Source organism: Oreochromis aureus, linkage group 7 (assembly GCF_013358895.1).
Source record: "Oreochromis aureus strain Israel breed Guangdong linkage group 7, ZZ_aureus, whole genome shotgun sequence".
In the NCBI taxonomy this organism is placed as follows: Eukaryota; Metazoa; Chordata; class Actinopteri; order Cichliformes; family Cichlidae; genus Oreochromis; species Oreochromis aureus.
Window position 1 is genome coordinate 44,087,027 of NC_052948.1, and position 24,195 is coordinate 44,111,221.

A 24,195-nucleotide genomic window follows, 5' to 3' on the forward strand; every position below is an offset into this window, starting at 1 on the left:
GGAATACGTGAACAAATCAAAATACTGTTTGTATGTAGGCTGGTTTATGAGATATTTTAAAGACTAATGTCTATATTATATATTACTTTCATCTGTTACCTGTCTAATACAGCTATTAATGGGGCTGTTTAAATAATCTTTGATGTCTTTGACACTATCTTTGAAACTATAGGCACTCTTTTTTTCCTTAAATTATTCTCCTAGCTTTCCTCAAGGAAAACCAAAGTCAAATGTAATTCGCATCATATGTAATGATATCTTGAGGCAGCTTATAAGCGTCGCCTGGAGTGCTGCTGTGTTCAAAGTTCTGCAGAAAAGAGTGTCGCAAAATTGCAAACTGAGTGCAAAGCAGACAATGAGCATTCAGTTTCGGCATGCTTGGTAAACAAATTAGTGTCATAGTGTGAATGCTTTCAGAAAGACAGCTTCAATAATCACTGTTTAAGCATTCGGAAAAAAAATCTGGCCGACTAGTGGGAGGTGTTTAATCTAACAGGTGCACACTGATAAAACAGAACACGGCATAAACTTCAGTCTGGAAAATAAAAAGAAAAGCAGAAATGAGAAATTATGCACATAATTTATTTTCATTTTCATTCAACATCGCAATGCAAAAAGGACCACTGCAAAGCAGAGTTGTATTGAATGTAGGATCACTTACTGGTCTTTGCTAATACACATAAATAACTCTTAATTAATAACATGAGTATTACAATAAACATTACAATATAAATGCCTAAATTTAGAATATTAACAGTCCTTTGTTACACATGTACAATCCCATTTTTCCTCTCATGAAACAAATGGAATAGAGACACAGAGATTGGCAAATAGCCATACAGTCTACTCAGATTAATCGAGAAAAAACAAAATTCCAAGTATATTTTCGATGGTTAGGTCAGTGATAGCCTTAATCCTACATGTCTCAAACACTGAACAAAAATAGTTTGGAAATGAACTTAGATCAAAACCTATTGATGTGAACAACATCAAATCCACATTATTTTAGAATTGAATAGCTTGAGAAACAAGAAGTATACTGTAGCTAAGGAGTAAAATACAAATTGCACATGTCATATTCTTTGGAGTTATGATTCACCGCAGTTTGCATATTTGGGCTATTTCATATGTCATACTTAATCCCTCGTAAATTTCAGGAATCCAGTACACCTATAGCATCCCAAAAAGCCATAAAATCTATCAGCAAATAAACATGAATACATGTAGGCATTTGGCACATTGTTATTATTATTGTAAACAAAGGAAATCATTTTTAAGTGGATCTGTTTGTTTCTCTGTACAAGAATGTTCAGATAGCACGAGTCCACGTATCCTCAGTGGAAAATGTCTCTGCAGGATTTGACTGGTTTGATTGGCCGTGCTGTTCCGTTTACACCCAGGAGTCCAGTGGTGGAGGTTTGTTATCCATGAGGCCCACAGCAGGCCTGCCAGCTCTGATGAAGTGCTTTCTTTCACTTATCGCCTAGGCCGATTTGCATGAGAAAAACAAGCCACAAGAAAGAAATCCTTCAAAACAAAATTCTGTAACCAAGTTTCAATCTGCTAATCCTACATGCTGTAGCAGTTACTCTGTTAAATTACAGTAAAATGGCAGCAATATTTGTCAGTTTTCAGCTGCAGCTTTTTTTTTTTTCTTTCAGTGTACTGACTGCATAAAGCACCGTTCACACAAGCAGCCCAGCCCACAGCCAAGAAGGCTTCCAGGCATCACATGACAGAAAGTGCACATGAGAATGCAAATGTCCAGCGCTGAGATCTCAAGCATTAGCATGTCTTTAACCTGTCAGCTACCTAATAATAAAAAGTAATGTGATATTGGAGTGTGCCAATGTGCAATTACTGCAGACATATTTTATATTGTCACGTGGTCAGCCTCCTGAATGGTCTATGCAAACGGCCGATTGAGCACAAACAGCATTTCAAGGAGTATGAATGTGAGAAAGGACAACTATATAAACTATCCTGATGAGATTCTTCCTAAAATGTCCAAAGTGCCTTTGTGAAAGTTTCTTACTGTAAAAGAAAAATGACTGCACTGTGCTCTGTTGAATACAAGCTTTACTGTACAGTGCTGTTAACAGGTTGGTTGTCATATATTGTTCCTACTGTAATCTCCATAAACAGTTTATCACAATAAAATACAGACTGTGTACACCTGACTCAAGTAACCTGAATTTATTTTCGTGTCTTTTTTCAAACTATGATGATATATCCTTCTCTTTTTCCTTTATTAAACATTTCAACAGCTACCCTGAAAATGAGAGCAGGGCTGTTTACTGATTAGTAACTGCACTCCCACAGTTCTCAAAAAATGGAAAAACCGAACCTGCATCCAGAGCAAGGTTTTAATCATGCTTTTTTTTTTTAAAGCATCAGAAAAGCATTAAATGAAATCATTAAAATGACATAAACTTAAACATTTAGGCTTTGTGCACTGTTATCCTGTAAAGATGCACAGCCGAGTATCATTTAAAGCTCTTCTTTGGATGTTGGCTGCCTTTTGTTCTGTTCTCTGTCAGATAGATCACACTTTAATAATGTTGAAGTCAGAGCTCTGGAGAGGCCAATCCTCGACTGATAGGGTGTCATTGTTGTTGTTTTTCTATGCACGTATGGGTTTTTACTGCATTGCCAGTGTGTTTGCTAGATGAAACAGAAATTTCCAATTCAGAGTTGAGACTCCATAACCTCTGTTTCCACTGACTTTCAGGCAACGTTTTGTGTAGTTGGGGAATACTTCAGCCTTTTCTTCCTGTTTCCCTTCCTTAAGAAAAGCATCCTGACAATTATCCTTCCATCGAGACCATTTCTGATGAAGGGCCAAAAAAAACCTTATGAAAATGGTCAGGTACAAGGACTTGACTACAAATGAGTGAGAAAGCAGCCAATGTCCAAAGAAAAACTATGAAGGACCTTCGGAAAGCCATGAGAACTATTGCTCGAGACCCCTGTGGCTCTTTGTAAGCAAAATATAAACAATTAACAGGTCACTCAAGACTTCTGCACAATACATCTATTTAGCACCAGAAAGATCCAAGCAAACTCAGTGTTAAATGTTAAAAAGCCGGATTACCTGAAGAGCGTCTCTTTCCACAACAACGGGCGCCTTTCCATCTCCAATTCTATCATTTGGCTCCAAGCTTGAATAAACATCTGCAAGAGAAAAATCCTATTATATCGATAGTATCATTTCTTGAAACTGATACTGATCAGCTTCATTTTGCATCTCCAGTGGCAGCTGTGGCGTTTAATCATTATGGTGCAGTGAGCATTACAATAACACCATCTATCCATTTTATTCCACTCCAGGGTCACTGAGGGGCTCGAGCCTCTCCCAGTAGTAACAAGGACAAGACTATTACACAAACACTAGATTTTAACCTCACTTTAGACATTTTGGGGGCCAATAAAGTGAAGATAATTGCACACTCAGATATGATGATGTGATAATAAGAGTTTATGAGTAGCCTAAAAATCTATAACCATTAATCAGTAGTATTTTCAGTCAGTGTGTGGCAGTCTTAATCTAAAAAATCCCATCTTAAATGCATCAATCTTCACTCAGCAGGATTTTTTACTAATAAGCAATTAAAATAAACTACATTCATGTCAATTTCTATGCATGTTATTCATTTATTTAGTATCTGTTTAGGGAGGGCACATACAAGCTAAGAAAAGGTAAAAGGTGTGCAACTTTTACCTTACAGATTTGCTTTGTTCCATTTAAAACCAAAAAGCTCAGAGAGAAACAAGCAAATGCAATCATCCACTGAGAAGATTGCCCAACAACCTCCACCCTTCACCAACCCCTAAAGGATGTTTAAGTGGTGTTTATGTTTTGCAAAACAGCCCTGAGAGAGAAGAGAGTAAACCTGTTTTAAGGGGAAGCTAGAGGTCGCTCTTGACGTGGGAAAGTGGGTGTCCTCCTGAAATCAAATGTGACTGGTGATGCATGAGCCTGTCCTGCCTCTAGGAGAGACTGCTCAGGCTAATAAGCCGAGTCTGTGCACTGATAACCTTGGCGGCACATCACTGGTTTGGGGCAGTGTTTAAGAAGAATGTAGTCTGGGACTGCGAATGTTTATGTCTTTGTCCGTGACATGAGAAGAACCTCAGTGTGTTTGACAGCTTTTTGTTCCCAGAGCTAGAGGACACTTTTCTCATTTAGATGATGATTTAATAAAAATTCACTGAAGGAATGCACGCTGCAATTTTCTGACCTTGAGTTTTGTCCATGAGAGGCAAGGTGATGTCATCACTTCCTTGCTTTCCGCTCTTGGATTTTTTTGGCACTCCGGTAGTTGTGGGCTTTGAAAGACGACAAACGTAACATTACTGGATGACGGATGGTTTGCTTTTTGTGATGTTCTAATTTTATAAAGTGGCACGACACTGAAATCCTCTGCTAAGTGGCTTAAAGCTTACTATAAACACTGCTTTTCTGCATTTAAATCAAGGCCAAAAATACGCTCTCAACCTTTCTTTCTTTCCTTTTTTTCCACACAGATCTTCTTGTTTCTTCCTTATAACTATTTGGCAGCATGCATTGCTATGTGTAAAAAGGTTTGAATGATCACGCTTGTGTTAAAATCAGTCTTTTCTTGAAGTTTTAAATTGGCACAAAATCAACACGGATACCTTAAAGTGGCTCTTGTTCCAGCCGGCTTTGTTCAGAGTGTTTCTCAAGTCCTTGTAGGCCCATATTGTCTGAAGCACATGGGAGGCTGCCTTTGTCTCCCGCGCTGATTGGCTGACAACGGATCATATTGGATATTGTATAAAAAAAGCAGAGGAAATCTCTAAGACAGTAACGTCTCAATGATTAAACTCTAAATGCACTGGAACATGGCGAAACGATGCACTGAGGCAGTAGTCTAAGAAGATATTACGGCCAATAAAACTACAATGATCAAATCTTTTTTCTGTTTTAACTATAAAAATGTTATTTGATCTGCCTTTTTTTTATTATTTAAGCTTGTATATTTAAAAATGTGTAGATGTTCAGTTCAGTTTTTAACCTTGACTTATTGATGGCCACCAGCTTCTGCACAGCATGACCCTGGATGAGCAGCCGCGCATTCTCTGGGTTATCTGTGATGATCTCGTGAATAGTGTTCAGTATGGATACCACCGTATCCCCCTCGAGATTCTTGGCTGGATGCTGCTGCCCACACGGCAGATTACCGACGAGGTCCCTCAGAGCATAGTTCCCTGCAACCAGTGACAGACAACGATGAAAATGTTAGCGCGGCTGTGCGAATAGAGCCAAACGTATACAGGCGTTAGAAACCTGTACCTATTAAATCTTTGTTTCTTCTGTCCATAGCCAGGTTGCGAAGAGCAATGGCCACGGCTCGCACAGCTTTGTCCACGTCTGAGCGCAGGAGCTCGACCAGAATAGGCAGACCTTTCTCTTTTCTCACTGTCGCCCGGATATAGCTGGACCACTTCAGATGGAAACACAGAAATGAAAAATAGCAGAGGGAAGACGTCGTGGTTTTTGGTTGTTTGGTCTTAATTCTTAGCCTTCATAAACATGAAGCAATACTTTTCAGTAAAATTCAACTGAAATATATAAAAATAAAGGTTTGTTTATTCAAATAATGACTGAATAAGGAAAATATGCTTGGTATAAACTGAATGGGTTTAACCAGATTTTTAAGTGTATAAATCTTGAAACTGTAAGGTAAAATACAGGAAGCTAGCTTTGGCTGCTGCCTTCACAAGGGGGTCACCACAGCAGGCAGCTCCACATACATGATTTGGCAAATTTTTTACACTGGATGCCCTTCCTGAAGGGATTTGCATCTCCTGCTGGGATCAACATGGTTAGGCGAATGTGACAACCACTACACTATGGTAAAATCTAAAAATACATACATAAATGAATAAGAAATCCAATTATACACTTTCATCTGCTCTCTTTTGACATGATTAGCTGTTAAAAGTCCTTTTATTTTTGGAGCAGCCTTCTTCTTAAATGGTAGTGACATTCATGGTGCACTATATGTTACAAAGCACATTAGTTAGAAGACCTATGGACCCACTTGAGGGGGACACAGTGGCAAAAGCTATTTTGGATGCCGATGACAAGGTCAGTCTAGAGAGTAAGCTGCGTAATGATGTCGCCTGAAAAAACAAAACCAACCAGTCAAGAAAAGAAAGCTTCGCGTATCCGCAAGGAAGGGCTTGAAGAGGTTGTCATTTGACTGTGCGCTGCAGTGATTGGAATAGAGGGTAAATCGATCGCTCCAGTTTAATTCACTTACGGTATTTCTTTAGGATAGAACTTTATTTTAAGCATCTTCTTCTCTTCTCCTAATGTACGTGCATTTATTTAGTGATTTTGTAATCTTACTGACCGCTCAAAGCATTTCAGACAGCAAGTCACGTTTTAAGCATAGCATTCATGCAGTATTTCATCTAACCCAGATCCACAGCACACAAATTAACCTAACATGCATGTCTTTGGAGCATGCACAATGGAGAGCAAATTCCACACAGAAAGGTTCCAGCTGGGATATGAACCAAGAGCTGTCTTGCTGTGAGGCGACAGTGCCAACCTCTTCAACACCCCTTTTTAAGGCTCTTCTTTAGCTATATTCTTTATAGCTTCTCTATAACAACAGAGAGTATAATCAAAGCAAGTGTCACCTTAAAACTGCATTCATTTAAAGTTTAAACACTTCACAACAGCAACCCAGGTAGTCGTGCGTATAAGAGATAACTCTTCTGTCTACTCACAGCCCAGTGTCCCGCAGCGAGGTTCTGCAGCGCTCCTGCAGCTGCCTCCAGGGTGTTGTGGTTGTGACTGCAGGTGAGAAGAGAGAGGTAAAGCCTCACCACCTCCGGCTGGTACAGCAGCTCCAACCCTTGAACACAAAGTCAGAGAAATATTACTCTAAAAAACAAAAAGAAGAAGAAGAAGTTCCCAAACCATTTTGCAAATATATGTTTGTGTTCAAGACGTTTGTCTATGTAGGTCAGTTCAGGTCAGCAGGTTGGTAGGTCAGGGGCTAAATATATATTGATTTAATGGAAGTGTATGGTAGAAAATTACTACTCCAGCTGACTCCCTACTGCAGAGACTTTTTTTCTGTACTAAGCCAGGGGAGCGGAGGCTGCTGGACGCCTGACAAGTATAATAAAGCTGACCCTGAACCATAACATGCTTGTCATTCTGATTTGCATTCACAGACTGCAGCGTGGGAGGCATAAGCTGTTCTCTGATCTCTTTTCTAATGACAGCCAGATCCACATATACAGTATTCAAGCATACAGTACAATAGTGATTTCTGTTCTTTTCTCTTTTTTTATCTTATACAATACCACATAAAGACATGTGGGTCATCCAGTGTTTTGAGCAAACGCCAGATAAAATGTTCAGTCTTCGAGTTGATGGGCCATTTTGTTTTAGTAATGAAAATTTCCACAAGTGGCGCAGGTGCTGATGTGTGGCTTTGCATTTCAATGAATTCTCTTTGAGGCCATGCCAAAATCATGCTCACACAGCAATAAATGTAACGCAGAAAGCAGGTACTGATGACTGATAATAATGATAGGCAGCAGAAGTCCTTAATACAGTTAACTTTCAGCTATTTACAGTAAGCCTGATGCAAAGGTACTCTACATTTGTTGTATTTAAAGTGCAGTGTGAGGCTTATTACTGCATTATTGGATACCTTTCATTAGCTCTGCACATTTTGGTAAATCCAATGTACTGTATTTTCTGTCCACAAATCCATTTTTCCAACCTGCACATCACAGATACACACATGCACACAAACACCAGTTTTTAGACAGAGATAATGTCAACAAATCGATCGTGGTATCACAACATCACCGCTACGGAAAGATTCTGGAGGAATAAGCAGACTGACCTTGATTGAACCACTCTTCTGATTAATGTGATTTGAAGGGAAAGAAGAAAGAACAATGTCAGAACAATGTAATTACGCCGCAAAAAAGGACACATCAGCAGAAAACACATGACTCCTTCGTGTAGCGAGACACTGAGCAACTCATCAGACTAATGTTTTGCTCACAGAGGTATTTGTCAGCTTTAGCATTGCTGAGAATCATAAAACTTTAAATCACTGTTAACTCAAACCCTAATGGTTCCCCATTAAGTTGTTTCCTTCTCCACAGAGAAGGAAACAACTTAAACAACGCTGCAGCCTATTAATTCTCAGCAACATGTCTAATTTTTATTTAGGTATATAATGTTAAAAATAATGGTCCAGCCTTCGCTGTCCTTATTGTTGCATCAGTGGCATGGTGCAAAAATTGCATAACTGATGTAACAAAGCATATCTAGGCTTTTTCCAATTTCTGAACCTTGCATTCCAGCCCAAAAGTAAAATCTATCATCAGCTCCTCCGTCTGCAGGAATATGAAATATTCAGGCTCTGAGAGGCATAAAGGGATAATAAAGAAATGTGAGGCCTAACAGCAAAAAAGGCAAAACGAAAATCTGGTCAGAGATGACAGCTCTAAAGTGTAAACAAACAAAATGTATCCCACTGAATATTAGTACAGAAAATGTGTGTCAAGCACTGAAAAGGGAGGAAGAAGAGAATAAGCATTTTGATAGTAAACTGTCCATCCCTCATAAAATTACTGTGGATATGTTTTAGACATTTTCACCTTGTATACAGCATATAGAGTCCACACTATGATGTATCTTACCAACCTTTGGGTCTTTTTCCTGAAAAACAGTCCGGTTCATTTTTCTTTGGATGCCCGATGGATCTCATGAGATGATTTCCGTGGGGCTCCTGAAATCGCTCCGCTCCTGGTATTTCTTTGTGAACGTGATAGGACAGGTTCCGAAGGATGCAGACGCAGTTCTCCACCGACTACGTGAAGAGCAGTGATGAAAGATTGCAGTTTAAAAAAGGATGTATAGAAAAATAATTCTTTAAATACCACATCAGAGACATTAGATTAGAGTCTCCTTATAAAAAGGAGAGTTTTGAGAAAATCTCAAGAGCTTTGAAGAACCTCATCCATACTTTGCTTTGATTGCTTTGATGACGTTTAATAACTGTCTGAATCTGGTGCTGTTTCCAATATTAACTTAAATTTGAGACTAAAGCAACTTGACTTTCAGTGGATTTTCTATTTCGAGTACTTCATAGTTAAAGTACTTCAATAAATATACTCACAAACCATCCCTAAACTCTAAAAGACAGAACATTTTAAAAAATTAATAAAAACAGAACTTCCACTTAAGCAGTAAGAGAGACTAAACACGGGTTTAATTAGAAAGACAGACACTAATAAAGCATTTTTTACCCCTAAACAATGAGCACAAGTAATAAGACAATATGACCGGGATTTAAAGATTTTGTGCTCCAGTTTCCCAATGAAACGATCAGAGAAAAAAAAAACTGTGGCCCGGAGCAATACATCCTGATATACCCCATCCGTCCTTTGTCCACTGACACTGAAACGAACAAACTGAGAGCAACACAGTTTTCTCTAAGTGGAATTTCTACAAACTGTTGTTTAGAGCAGCACTTGAAATTCCCCTTGTTAAGTTTCATGGGCATTACATAAAGAGGGGTATTTATACCCATGGTGTACTTGTTGTGCTGTGCAGGTTCAAAAGCAAACAGAAACTAAAAATTTAGTTACTTGTCTCAAAATACTTTACTAACTGTAATAGTCAAGTAGTAGATAAATATTTTATAAATGAACACTATAGATAGCTATGTTTGTTCTACTGCTAAAAATAATGAAAAGTAGTTTTAAAAGCAAAAGGGCAAAACTGAACAAAGATTGGGAGAGCTGTGGAAAAAATAGTTCAATATTTAGTTAAATTTCTTGGATTAAATTTCTACATGGCTGAGACATTTAGGTTCTGGGTCCAAATGGTGGAGTAAATATGAAGTTTACCAAACTGGTCCCAGCACTGACAGGTCAGCTGGGTAAAATGAATTGTAACAATACTAAAGGCCATTTTAAATAAGTTTGGACCATGACTGGTAGTGTCGAAGAGTTACTGAAGCTCATCTGTCGGGCATCCCAAGAGTGATACAAGCAATTTATCACTCCATCAAGTGACTCCCACAGACCTGTTTGGATTCACAATTATAAGAACCTCACTACTTTGTTAAAGGGTTGGTGAACAGCGGTTGATAAAAATGTATATGACTGTATAGTAGAGGTGTAAGTAGCTATAAAGGGTTATTAAGGTTAAAAACTATATGGTGTATAAACATGCAGTCAGTGATAATGTCACAAATATCCAGCTACACTGTTGTATATTAGGAGTCACCAGCATTACCAGTTATGATGTTACAATTTTAAGCATGGTTACATTTCTCTGCAGCTTTGAGAAATAATTGTCATCATTAGAAGCTACATTTAGATTTTTATTTACTCTTAAACTTGAAATAAGAGTAGTGACTGCAGCGACCTTATTGTCTGTGTCCTTGTTGACAACAGCTGACTGAAGGGCATGAAGGAGCGCAGCCACCAACCCCTCACACTCTCTCAGTCTCTGTCGAGCCTCGGCCCCATCTGAGCTGACGTTCCTGCAGAAACAACTTTGTTTGCAAAGCTGCACAAACTCCATCACATTGAGCTTTTACCGGCTGTTTGTCACATGTTCCACAACGGCCGGCGGGGTTACCTCAGACATCCAGAGGTGTTCTTGAAGACTGTGGTCCACTCGGCGCTCTGCAGTTTCGAGGGGTCTGCTAAGTCTCTCTTCCAGCCTGAGTGTGGGATGATGATTTCATCAGTCAGCGTTTGAAGTCCGTGGTTGATTACCATCATCTTTAGTGGCTCGTGTGATGAGAGGTTCCACAGGGTGCCTGCAGTGATAGAATGTAATTATGAATAAAGAAGAAAGTTGAAGAAGTAGCTTTAAAAAAAAAAAAAAAACAGCGATACCTGTCACTAACTCTTTGACCTCCATGCTGCTGGTCTTCCTCAGCAGCCTAACTAAAGCTTGGATTCCATCACAGTTCTTGATGGCCATTTTATTATTGTGGTCTTTCCCAAAAGATATGTTGCGCAGTGCCCCGCAGGCCTTGCGGTGGACTTCTGCTTTAGGATGATCTAATAGTCCCACCAGGATTGGCACTCCATTCAGGTGGCGGACCTCTTGCTTGATTCGGTCATTCTCATAACACAGGTGCTGCAGATAGGCTGCTGCGTTGGACTTGACCGGGTCCATTGGGTGGCTGAGCATGGAGATCACCTCATGCAGGTTGGGATCTCTCCAGCGCGGGTCTCTTCGGATGCTGTCCAGGCTGACCATGCTGCTTCGTTTGTGGGGTAACTGCAGGGTCTGCGCTCGACACATGGCCTGGAAGAAAGGATTCAGGTTCCCCTCCAGCTGTGCCATGAAGGCGTCGTCGTAGCCACTTCTATAGAGACAGATATACACACACATTCATGTGTGGATCAGGATTGAAAACAATGCATCTCTTATATCAAGTAATCTGGAACACGTGTTTACTTTCTTGCTAAAAGTGGAGATTATAAATAAGCAGTTTTTTAGCTAGTACCAGTACCAAAATTAGCTAGTAGCTGCTTACCTCTTCCTCTGTAGCTTAATAAACAATGTGCCTAAATTTGCTTTTGTATTTTGGTTGTGGAGTGGCCACAAATTTAAAACTTCAGCATTTTTTTTCATCATTGAACAAAAGCCAGGTTATCTCTTTGCCCCTGCATACAGAATTTATGCTTAGCTATGCTAACAATCACATAGCTTCAGACTCATAGTACTGTATGTGAGGTGGTATCTTTCGTCTGCATATTCTCAACAAGAAAATGAATCATTTCCCAAAAACCATCATATTGTTTCTTTAAAATTCAACAGACTTAATTAAGCAGATTCATATTACAATCACTGTGTCTAATAGATTGAGCTTCAGTAAATTTACAAGTGTTGTATCTTTGGTAAACAGTTCTGTCTGTCTGCGCGAGCGAAGGAAAAGCTTCTGGCAGCCAATAACAGGTGAAACCTCCTTATTTATCAACTTTGCAGCAGGCTGCCATCCCCGATTGATACCAGCTGCTACTTAACTGCTGTCCATCTGTCTTTCTATTATCCAGGTTGACTCGAGACTGGAGCAAAGACAGAACCTGGATGTTTGTGCAGGTAAATAATTTAGTATATAATATTATCATGGTGGGTCCTGTGTGATTGGAATTTGGCAACCTGTTGGAACTGATAAAAGATTAGATGTAAATATTTAAAATGATATGTTGTGAGATTTATAATATTTTTTTTTAGGAAATTGTCAGGATTTTTTTAGGAAATGTGTCAATAACCTTTTGCTTTAATCATGCTATAAAAACTAATCAGTTGTAGTGTGGATTTATGCTTACTATGAATGTCAAAGGTCAACTGGCTTTTCAGATTAGCTTCAGTTTGTTGAGGCCGTTTGTAAAAGGTGAACTCATTACCAGAGACCTTCTTGATATTTCAATAAACCAAACTGCTCCTTCACCTCCGACTAGGCCCTCCTCAAAACACACACATAAATTACCTTAAATAAACTCACTCCACACCAAACCTGCTCAACTGCTTTACTTAAGAATGTCCTGTTAAATCTTCACCTCTATGGTATAGTGACTGACTGACAAACCAACACGAATATATTACAAATTACAAATTCTCCCCTCAAATTATCTACATAAGGACTGATCAATATTTGTCTCCATCTGTAGGCCACACTGAAAAAGATTGTGGGATCCATAACATTTCAACTAATGTATCATTACCTACCTGGTTCTCGAGGGCTCCCTGAGAAGCTCCATGGTGGTGATTGGCCTAAACTGGTGGATTCCCCCCAGTGGTGGGTAATTGAGAGGTGGGTGGTTGGTCTTTATATCCACAGGGTTTTCTCCCCGTTCACTGTGGCCGTCCTGTTCTGGCTGGCTGCTCAGGCCTGCAGGGGCATAGCTGTCTCTGAGGAAGGGTAAGGTGTAGTGAGCCCCCGACTGGAAGTTTTTGGCGGACCAGTAGCCATGGAGGTTAATTCGGGACAGGCTTCCATATCCTGCACATAAGTCACCTCCGATACCTCTGTAGGCATCAGGTAGGGCGTACACTGTGCTCTGACTGTCTGGGTTAGCCGACTGAGGCTCAGAAGGCTGCACTATCAGCTGGGGTTGTGGGGGTGCCATGGTGGTGCTGATGGTTGTTGTGGTTGGTGTAACAGCCTCAGAGGGCTGAGTGCTTGTTTCGGGAGTAGGTTGTTCAGTGGTAGCGTCATCTCGAACCACTGATGGTGATGTGAGATCAGGCGAGGCTGATGTCTGCAGGTTCTCCAGCTGTACCTCTGTAGATTCTTGGGTGTCACTCGTGGCCTTTTCACCCTCTTGTTCCACAGCCTTGGACTCCTACAAAGATAGATGCAGCTGTTATCCCAGTCTTATCAGAATCTGTGTTAATCTTCCCACTTTTCTCTCTTTCCTTTTAATCCCAGAAAATTGGTGTTTACAGTGAGATCGAGAGGTATTTGGTCTGGATGTACTACAGTTGCACAAAATTGTTTCTGTTACCTGCAGTGTGTTAATCATTTTGTTTTTAACTCTACGGCATATCCCATTTCTTATAGTGATGATCAATCATCATCATTTTAGCACATCCCTGGCTTAGTGAGCCTACAGTAAATAATGACTTCTTTGTTTCTGCCAAAGGATAATGAATTCCCCTCAGTTGAAAATGAGTTTAGATTGGAATCCAGCAAAAGAAGTTGAAGTCCAGCCACTGTTTAGAAGCAGAGTCAATTGCTGGAAATTTAATTGTCTGGTGTAGTAAATTGATTTTTACTTTAACTCTTGGATTGCAGAGTGTACGATAACTTATTGTCAAATTAAACTAACCACATTCAATTCTGTGACCAATGATTGATACACCTTTTAAGTCTGTGGACTTGCCAATCAATCAAAATCTACATTAACAAGGTGCATTAAGTTACCAGGTGGTGGCAAAGTGTGACCGTAAAGTCATTAACCTCAGTGTCTGTCTGCTGTGGGGTGTCGGTTTCTGTGGAGCTTTCATTGGTCGAGGTCATCACAGAGGCAATGGAAGTGGGCGTGTCCAGTTCGTCACTGGCTGATGGGTTATCCAGAGCTCCTTCTTTGGCTTCCTGGGACAAAGACAGTGGAGGAGGCCCCTCTGCACTCTGCTCCTAAATAATAAAAAAAAGAACCATGTAAAGCTTTGTTAGTGATCACATTAATGGTGTGTACTGTGTACAACCCGACCCGATCAATTAGTCAGCGTTACTAGGAAATGCATTGACTAATATGAAATATGGAAAATAAAATACATAACATCATTCAGAAAAAAGTAATTTAGACAAAGTTTTGTGAAATAGTTTCTGCAGCAGCACATGCAGCAGTGTATCAACGCAGCTGAGCAGATGATGGTGGGGAGTCAAGCAGTGGCTGTTTTATGAAATGTTAAACAATCGCCCCATCATTTTCCTTTGTCACTATACTAACTATAGCATATTCTATCTTTATATATAGTTGTGGTCAGAAGCTTAAATACACTCATCATGGACAAATGTCATGCTAAAAAAACATTAAGTTCAGACGTTTCTGTGGAATCCACACAGGTTAAAATCATACACACTGGCTCAAATCTTCCTTAATAAGTTGCACTTCAACCAGATGCTTCTGGTAGCCATCAACAAGCTTCTGGGATCATTCTAGGTGGATGTTTGACCACTATTCTTGGCAGAATTGTGTTAGAATTCATTTAAATTGTGTGGTTTCTTGCCACAGACCCAGCTTTCAAGCGTAGTCCATACATTTTTGTAGTTTCAAGTTAGGGTTTGAGTTTGTAATTCTTGGTCCTTTTTTAAGAGTTTCCATATTTATGAGTTCCTGTGTTCTTGTAATGTTGTTTTGCATTATGCGCTGGAATTTTTATTTTTTTTTGGAAGGTCTGTCTGCGACAGACTGGCGACCTGTCCAGGGTGTACCCTGCCTCTCGCCCTATGACAGCTGGGATAGGCTCCAGCGCCCCCCGCGACCCTGGAAAGGATAAGCGGAAGCGAATGGATGGATGGATGGATGGATGGTTATATTTTGGTTCTTGAGTTCTAATTATTATGTCTTTCCTATGTCTTTTTGTCAGATCTCCATCTTTAATCACTTGGTGTTTAGTACTTACTATGGTTGGGTCCCTGGGCCTAGGACCCAGTGTTTTCAATGTTGTCTTGTTTGTGCATTCCCTGGCTTATCTTTATATTGCTGTACCACCTGATTCTGTTCACCTGTGTCTTCTTTTTCCCATCTGTGTCTTCTCTCCCTAATTACCTCATGTGTGTATGTAAGCCCTCAGTTTTCCTTAGTTTCTTGTCGTGTGACGTGTCATACTGTTGTGTTTCTTCACATCATTATTCTGATATCTGGACTCTAGCCATGTGAATTTCCTGCCTCAGCCCCAATAAAAGCCCCACTTTATTTTAGTTAAGTCCTCCAAGTCTGCTTTCTTTCTTTTTCACACTCCTTATGCCAGGATGAGGTCGAGGCTTTGTGCTAACCTGCTCTATTCCAAAACCTGTTTTTTTGGGAGGATCATTTCCTGTTGGAACACCAAACTAAGCTGGTTTTAGCTATTTAGCTGTTGATTTAAGGTGAAGTTGAAGAATTTGGAGATAGTCCTAGTCTTCACCACTGGGAGCAAAACTGTCCAACAGTATAAGGCTCCCACCACCATGCTTGTCAGCTAGTATTGTGTTTTTAGGTTTGAAAGCTTCATCTGTACTCCTCCAAACATACGTCTTATCAAATAGCTCATCCATTGTCTCTTGACCATAAAACTTCACTTGAGCCTTTGCTATTCCTAAACATCTAACCAGTTTCCTCTCATTTTGGGTCTTCTTCCAGACCTTGGGAAAGTGGTGACACATCCAAATATTTTAATTGTACAATTGTCTGAACTAACGATCTTGGAATATGCAGTTTTTTAGAAATGGCTCCTTCCTAACTTGCATAAATCTCCAATTTTCCGTCTTAGATCTTCACTGAGTTCCTCGAGATTTCCCATTGTTCTGATTATTGGTCAGTCCAGTGAGAGCTATCAAACAAATCCTTTTTATGCTGGCAAAGAGAAACTCACTCATGAAAATCATGATCACTAATGAGAATTTAATAAGCCCTGGCCTTGTCCATTTAAAAGACTTAGAACCTTGTGCACTTGTGCACCCTATTCTTATATTTTAAAGTCATTAAAGATATATGTTGTCATTCCACCCTGGAAAAGGAACAGCTTGAAGATATCATTAAACACCCCAAATTATCATGACATTCATGCCGATGATGACAGTGTGTAGACGTCTGACCAAAATATAACCGTATGCATAAGAATATATAGGATATATTTACATATACATATTTGATAGAATATAATGAAATCCAACTGCCTAAAATTGAGAAATATATTGCTGGCCTTGCTCTAATGTACATAATTCTTACAATACATTAAAAAGGACATTGCAATTTAGTAAACAACATTATGATAGCATACTGTGTCATTAAAGCCATTGCACATAATAAGGAAGCTGCACTTAATGTTGGGTTGTGAGCAGAGTCAGTGCTGAGAGCTCATCTCCTTTCAATTATCATGTAATTTATGTAATTCAAAACACAAACTGTGAATTCCTGATGAAAAATATACTCACTTTTTAAATTTGACTAATATAAGTCTGGAGAAAAAAAACACAACAATCTCTGTGTGTGAGCTTTTTTGTGAACTGTAATCTAATTGGGGAAAATGTCCACTGGGAAAACAATGACTCAAGCTGGTTCAGGGCAGTTCTGTCCATGATCATGTCTATCATGCACAAAAAAAGAGAGAGCGAGAAAGAGAAAGTAAAAGAAACGTAGCGACATAATAAGGAACCCTAAAAGGAAGCCTTATATGCATACTAGAGTGCACAATACAGAATCAGTTGGCTTGTTTCTGCCATCTTGTAATCTAATCAAAAATATCTAGAATCCCTGGATATATGCATAATTGCTTTTTTACTTATGTGCACTGGAGTGTGCTTCCATTTGTTTTAGCTGTAATAGGCAATTCCTGAACTTTCACACTCAATTCCCGTTAAAATTGAGAAACTACTCCCCTTATTTAAACTGATAAAGTTATCAGCCAACTTTCTCAGCACTTGTGAAAACTTAAAACGTTATGACTTCAGGGAGCTAAATTATCTTTCAATATTAAAAAAATATATATTTGACAGTCATTTTACAAGGAAGCTTTCAAAGACTAAGCAAAGATAGAGTGCTGTGAAAAAGTATTTGCCCTTGATTTCTTAGTTTTTTGCATACTAGTCACACTCAAATGTTTCAGATCATCAGACTATTTTTATTATTAGACAAAGATAACCTGGGGAAACACAATCTAAAGAAACCCAAGAGCCACTAGGAAACAAAGTCATGACATCTATCAGTCTAGAAAGCATTACAAAGCCATTTCTAAGGCTTTGGGACTTCCTGAACCACCGAATTAAAGCCGTAATCAAAAAAATGGAGAAAACTTGAAACAGTGATGAACTTTTCTAGGATTGGCCAGCCTACCAAAATGACTCCAGGACAGCTCATCCAGGAGGTCACAGAAGAACCCAGAATAACATCTAGGCCTCACTCACATCGGCTAAGTTCAGAGTTAATGATTCAACAATAAGAAAGAGACTGGGGAAAAGTGGGATCCATGGAAGAGTTTCAAGGAGAAACCGCTGCTGACCAAAAAGATCACAAAGGTTTGTCTCAAATTTTCCAAAACACATCTTGATGATCCCCAGGACTGATGTGAAAATATTCTGTGGACCGACAAGACAAAAGTTGAACTTTTTGGAAGATTTGCGTCAGTAAAAACTAACACAGAATTTTGTAAAAGAACATCATATGAACAGTCAAACACGTGTGATGGTCTAGGGCTGTGTTGGTGCTTCGGGATCTGGATAATACGCTATAATTGATGGACCTATGAATGTTCCTCTCTACCAGGAAATCCTGAAGGAGAATCACCAGCCATCAGTTCATGCGCTTACTAAAGTTATTTTAGTCTAATGTTAATTAGCCTAAATGTATTCTTAACTGTGTTTTCTATGATATTCTGAGTCTTGTAAGTGTGAAAAATATGCAGTAAATAAATAAATCAGAAAATGAGGAAGGGGGCAAATGCTTTTTTACAGTGCTGTATCTTCGGTGCTTGCAAACTGAAGTGGATAGGATAATGCTGAGTTCCTCAGAATTAAGTATGTATCAGATCAGCTCCACTGGCTGAAACATCATGCAGGTAATACTGGTTCCTCTGTGTTGTTAAAAACTGTATCTACCTTATTCACAATGTGTTAAGTAAGAATTTCTTGAAATGGCCCATTAGCGAAACTCTGAGCAGAGCGACACTGTAATGGCACTGTACGAGTCTCAGACAGTTAATTACTTAAAACAAATCGGTGAAACGTGGTTTAGCATCTCTGAGCCCTGAGCTGTGCTACTGCTCTGGTACAAAATGTGGATATTTCCATAATTTAATCTTGTTTATTTCTGGCAGAAGTTAAATTTCCCCTCCAATTTAACAAAACTGGTTTCATTAAGCAGAGTGGATTAATTATTGAACATCTTGGTCTGAGAAATAACTGGAGGAACTTTTTGACTGTAAACACATTTTCAGCTGACTTTAACTTCACATTTATTTCAGTGTGTGTCTGCAGAAATATGATTAACGGCTCCTCTCGTTGTAATAAATGGCTAATGTACATCCTTGAGTCTTCAAGACCCTCTGAGTGAAGAGTTAAAATTATACAGGCAATAATGAAAGTGCCCAATCAAAACAGTAGAGTACAATTAAAGTCTTTTATAATGAAGAAAATCATTCAACTGCATCATCAGTGAACCATTCTCAACAAGTCCTCCAACTAATCTAAATCAATTTTCCCTGTGATCACTCAACGGCACATGCACAATATACCGAGATAAAACAAAATAAACTGTTAAATCTGCCCAAGCTTTCCTCTTTCTGAGGCTGCGGCATTAAACCGAACAAGAGGCGAGAACTAAAATCCACTGCATTAAATCAGGCTGCAGTGAGCAGCTAACTGAATGTGTGGAGAGAGCGAAAGAGAGCCTGATTCGCTTTCAAACACCTCACCAAACACAAGAGCCCCTCATATCCATGTGCAAAATGTGTCAGTGGGGAGTGGAGATGAAAGGGTCACCTAGGAGAAACTGGCAGCGGGGGGATGATCCTAGCCTGAACACCTCTGGGGGAGGCTGATTGGATATTGTTAGGCAGCATTAAATGAAGGCCTGGCCAAAAGACAGAAGGGGTACTACTGTCCTCTACAGAAGGCTTGATTAAGGATTTGGAGGATGTTAATAGGCTGGACAGTGGCCCGTGTGCTGTCTCTGTCTGATTCGAGCTCCAGGGAAGGCCAGGCCCCTGTGAGTCAAAGCTCATTTAAATAACTCACTGCACCATCACTAAGTATGCTCGCAGAGCCAAATAGGTCAAGATGATGATTCTGAATCCGACTGAGATTTAAAGGGGAAAAAAACGAGTTATAGTATATAGATGTTAGGTGCAGTGGTGCAGGAGACAGAATGACATGATTAGAATCTTGTTCCCATCAACTCTCAGAATCGAGGCCAGCAGCAGCAGCACTCAGGGTTTTATTTTGGGAGAAAGAGGCTGATCTAATGCTGACTAAGTTCAGATTTTGGTGACCAGCTCAAGGGCATGACAGACACAAGCCATGATTCAATCTGGTCTCAGGTCTATTTCAAAAAAAGAACAGCGGGGACTCTTGATTGCATTTACATGTGAGGGTCAAAGTCATTTAGGAGTGATCAAACTGGGGTATAAATTTGCTTAAACAGACAGCTTGTCTTTATCCGAACGGAGGATTGAAACAGTAATGCTGCCACGGGATAATAAAACATGACATCAGCCTGCTGATGTCAGAAGACATTAGTCACAACTTTGTCACAACTCATCTGCCCTCTACTATCTGTTGAATCAGTGATGCTTAAGCGCAAATGTGCAGAATAGTGAGTTAAAATTGCACTGAAATGGCAGACGCTTTAATAAACTCCTCTTATTTGCGGCTAGTTTCCTGCAGAAGGGCCATTATGCAATGCATCATGTTTAAGCTTGATGTAGCCACGCTTCTCTGTTTGAAAGAAATACTGATTCAAAATGTCAATCCAGAGTGAAAAAAATGGGGAGAGGAAATTCTTCCTCAACATTTCCATCAGAAGCCAGATTTCACTCCTGATTACAGGCTGATCCTCAAGTAGTTAAATGCTGCATGGTCAGATTTAATGTCTCACTGATACAGTACATCATGGCAATGCACTTACCAGAGTGTGTGCAGCATCACCCCCGCTGCCACCCCCCACACCCCTCAAGAGGAACAACCTTTCCTCTTATTGCAATCAGATATGATCCCCCTCATGATATTGCCTAAAACAAAAAAAAGCACGTATGTTCACACGAGCACACTCACAAACATGCGCACACTTGATGAAGACCTTAGCGTCATGTCCCCATGCACGCAAGGAGACCGCACCGACCAGCAGCGAGAGGTAAGGAGGTGAAGCTACTGATGCCTCTTTCATTCATCATGACAGAGGCAGAATGCAAAGCTGTGGATTGCTACAGTTTTCTCTCTGCAGGAAGAAAAAAAACTGATGGGCAAAAAAAAAAAAAAAAAAGAGGGAGGGTACAGAGCAAATAGAGCCATTCCACCACACACACTTACCTCTTTCACTTCAGCAGGCATTGCCAAACCTTTTCTGCTTCCCCGCAAATGATGAACAAGATGCGTCCCCCAGTGAGACTTGTGTTTCTCTGCCTCTGCTGCCTTGACTCTCTTTCAGCATCTGAGGCAGTTCAAACATGAGCAGCCATCCTTCCTCCCTGCTTGCACTAACACACGTCCGCTCTCTCTCTCTCCCTCCCGCTCTCACTCTCTCTGCCTCTATTACTCTTTCTCTCACAAACACACACTAGACGCACCATGCACACATTTGCTCAACACAGACGTTCCCTCGCATGCACTCTCTCTCTCTCTCACACACACACACACAAACACACGCACGCACACATGCTCTGAGCGAGAATGAACGCGGGGCTCTCTCTCATTACTGCGCTCCTCCTCTGATCTGTACTGCAGTTAATGTGTGTGCTATTAGCGAGGTGCTGAATCAACTGTGTGATGCCGAGCTGAGGTAAGTGCAGAGCCCCGCAATCCCTGTGCTCTCCCCCATATTTTCTGCCAGCTCTGGTCCAAGGAAACACGTGTACACACATGCACTCACACTTATAAGTGTGTACTACGCACACACATGCAGATACACACCATCCCCTGTGGGCTCACGAGCTGATGCAGCTGGAGCAGAGCAGCCCGCACTAGTTCAGTACTATGTCACCCATGTGCAGCATAACAAGGAACAAGGGGGATTTGAGCAGTGGAGGGATGGTAGCATGGCTAAACACTGCATGCAGCACTGGGCAGAGGAACAGGCTCCATGATTAGTGAACTAAAAGATTATCTCAGAAAAGTGAAACAAACAAATCAAGCCCCTTTTCACAGCCTATCACTGTCTGCCAGCAAAGCCACTCCATTCTGCACCTGCTCAATTCATCATCATTTAGTTTAAATTTCCCCCCAACCCCCCCAAAAAAGCACACTAAAACAGCAGGTGAGGTAAATGCGGCACCTTTTTTTTAGGTGTCATCACCATAAAATTTTGAATTACTCATTGCAGATGTCCTTTGTGAATATCACAGCTGATCTGAGGCATAATCCACCACTCGACTAGATCATGATAAAGTCTTCTGTCTTACTTACTTTCTCAGCTGAAAAAAAAAAAGCAGTCCAGGACATCTTCCAATTTTCCACCAGACCACTTGTACTGAGACAGCAGTAATTCACATAAAAAATGATTTGCTATCATCCACAGACCAGTGCTCTCCAGCTGTCTGTCTTATTGATTTAAGAGAACCCCTCGCTATCATTGATCTTTCATATTGCATAGTCTTTCACAGTCTACAGCTTGTCCTTCTTTAATCTAACACATCTGCATCTTTGAAGTGTGTTTCTTTTAACAGTAAGGCAATCATCCTTTTCTCTTTGTCATTTCATGTAATCCTTTGTTAGTGAAAAAGCTGTCGTGTGCAATTACATTTAAAATATACACATCACCGGAGTAGCAACTAAAATCACTCATGTGGCTCTTGCAAAGGAGCCTTCGTTTACGTGTCTCAGAGATCAACAGATTATGCTTAATACAACCTTTTCATGAAATTTAAAAAAAACAACGCAAAGGGAAATCAAAGCAACATCCATAGAACGTGATCACATTAGAAAGATGTGAAAACAGATCAATTTTTTGGGCAGAAATTAATCTTCCTTTCCTAATCAAAAAAACAAGGTTGATCAGATGAAAATTACTAGCAATAACTGTCTTAATGGTCAAAGATTAACAGCAGACACCAGAGCAGCCTTATCACTATTCACTATAGCGAGGGAAATAATGGACCACATCAACTTGTAGTTTACGCTGTTGCTGAAAGTAGAGGTTTGTCAAAGTTTAATTATGTTCATTCACACGTTCAAATAGTATATAATATATATATGTATGTGTATCCCTCAATTTTTTGTAAATATTTTGTTAGATCTTTTAATGGGACAATATTGAAGATATGACACTTTGATACAATGTAAAGTAGTCAGTGTGCAGCTTGTATAACAGTGTAAATTTGCTGTCCCCTCTAAATAACTCAACACACAGCCATTACTGCCTAAACCGCTGTCAACAAAAGTGAGTACACCCCTAAGTGAAAATGTCCAAACTGTGCCCAGTTAGCCATTTTCCCTCCCTGGTGTCATGTGACACGTTAGTTTTACAAGGTCTCAGGTGCAAATAGGGAACAGGTGTGTTGAATTTGGTCTTATTGCTCTCACACGCTCTCATACTGGTCTCTGGAAGTCTAACATGGCACATCGTGGCAAAGAATTCTCTGAGGATCTGAAAAAAAGAATTGTTACTCTACATAAAGATGGCCTAGGCTATAAGAAGATTGCCAACACCCTGAAAGTGAGCTGCAGCACGGTGGTCCAGACCGTACAGCAGTTTAACAGGACAGGTTCCACTCAGAACAAACCTCGCCATGATCGACCAAAGAAGTTGAGTGCACGTGCTCAGTGTCGTATCCAGAGGTTGTCTTTTGAAAATAGATGTATGAAAGCTGCCAGCATTGCTGCAGAGGTTGAAGGTGTGGAGGGTTAGCCTGTCAGTGCTCAGACCGTACGCCACACACTGCATCACATGGCTGTCCTCCAAGAAAGAAGCCTCTTTGATAAAGATAATGCATAAGAAAGCCTGCAAACAGTTTGCTGAAGACAAGCAGACTAAGGATTACCTGTGTTCTGATGAGACCAAGACAAACTTATTTGGTTCACATGGTGTCAAATAACCAGGTGAGGAGTACAAAGACAAGTGTGTCTTGCCTACAGTCAAGCACGGTGGTAGGATGTCATTGTTTCGGGCTGCATGAGTGCTGCTGGCACTGAGGAGCTACAGTTAATTGAGGGAATGGATTTGTGGATGGCAACATGTACTGTGACATATTGAAGCAGAGCATGATCCCCTCCCTTCCGAAACTGGGCCACAGGACAGTATTCCAACATGAAAACAACCCTACACAGACCTCCATAAAGACCAGTGCCTTGCTAAATAAACTGAGGGTAAAGGTAAACTTGACTGGCCAAGCATGTCTCCGGACTTAAACCCTATTGAGCATCTGTGTGGCATCCTCAAATGGAAAGTCGGGGAGCGCCATGTCTCTAACATCCACTCCTCCATGATGTCATCAGGGAGGAGTGGGAGAGGATTCCAGTGGCACCCTGTGAAGCTCTAGTGAACTCCATGCCCTTGTTGCCTGCAGTTTAGACATTAATGGCTGTATGTTGAGTTATTTTGAGGTGAGAGCAAATTTACACTGTTATACAAGCTGGATACTGACTACTTTACATTGTATCAAAATGTCATATCTTCAATGTTGTCCCATGAAAAGATTAAAATAAGAATAAAATAAGAATAAGAATAAAATATTTACAAAAATGTGAGGGGTGTACTCACTATTGTGAGATACTGTATATACAACTTCAGTTCCGTTTT

At 40.2% G+C, this 24,195-nt stretch overlaps 1 protein-coding gene and 1 long non-coding RNA gene across 3 annotated transcripts; one reads left to right on the forward strand and one right to left on the reverse strand.

Moving 5' to 3' along the window:
- Positions 1–1,346: 1,346 nt before the first annotated feature.
- arvcfa (ARVCF delta catenin family member a) lies at positions 1,347–20,934 on the reverse strand. The gene is made up of 16 exons (XM_039614436.1): positions 20,772–20,934; positions 14,004–14,180; positions 12,770–13,386; positions 10,924–11,402; positions 10,661–10,844; positions 10,445–10,562; positions 8,714–8,879; positions 7,902–7,919; positions 7,704–7,775; positions 6,766–6,893; positions 5,318–5,468; positions 5,040–5,232; positions 4,660–4,771; positions 4,242–4,329; positions 3,095–3,174; positions 1,347–1,483 (listed from the first exon to the last, which is right to left on the reverse strand). The coding sequence occupies exons 1-16, from the start codon at positions 20,790–20,792 to the stop codon at positions 1,391–1,393; spliced, it is 2,697 nt and encodes an 898-aa protein (XP_039470370.1). The 5' UTR covers positions 20,793–20,934; the 3' UTR covers positions 1,347–1,390.
- Positions 11,177–14,987, forward strand: LOC120440918. Of its 2 annotated transcripts, none has more exons than XR_005613624.1 (4): positions 11,177–11,310; positions 11,946–11,995; positions 12,094–12,139; positions 14,943–14,987. It is a non-coding gene; the product is annotated as an uncharacterized LOC120440918 (long non-coding RNA). The 2 variants fall into 2 exon arrangements; XR_005613625.1 differs by lacking the exon at positions 11,177–11,310 and adding an exon at positions 11,349–11,472.
- Positions 20,935–24,195: the final 3,261 nt, after the last annotated feature.

What these genes read in the sequence shown, in the direction of transcription:
- arvcfa (XM_039614436.1), bottom strand. Translation starts at nt 20,792, where the DNA reads ATGCCTGCTGAAGTGAAAGAG. An exon ending in GGTCAAAGAGTTAGTGACAG is followed by an intron (nt 10,845 to 10,923) that starts GTATCGCTGTTT and finishes CTATCACTGCAG; the next exon opens with GCACCCTGTGGAACCTCTCA. An exon ending in AAGAAACAAAGATTTAATAG is followed by an intron (nt 5,233 to 5,317) that starts GTACAGGTTTCT and finishes CACTGGTTGCAG; the next exon opens with GGAACTATGCTCTGAGGGAC.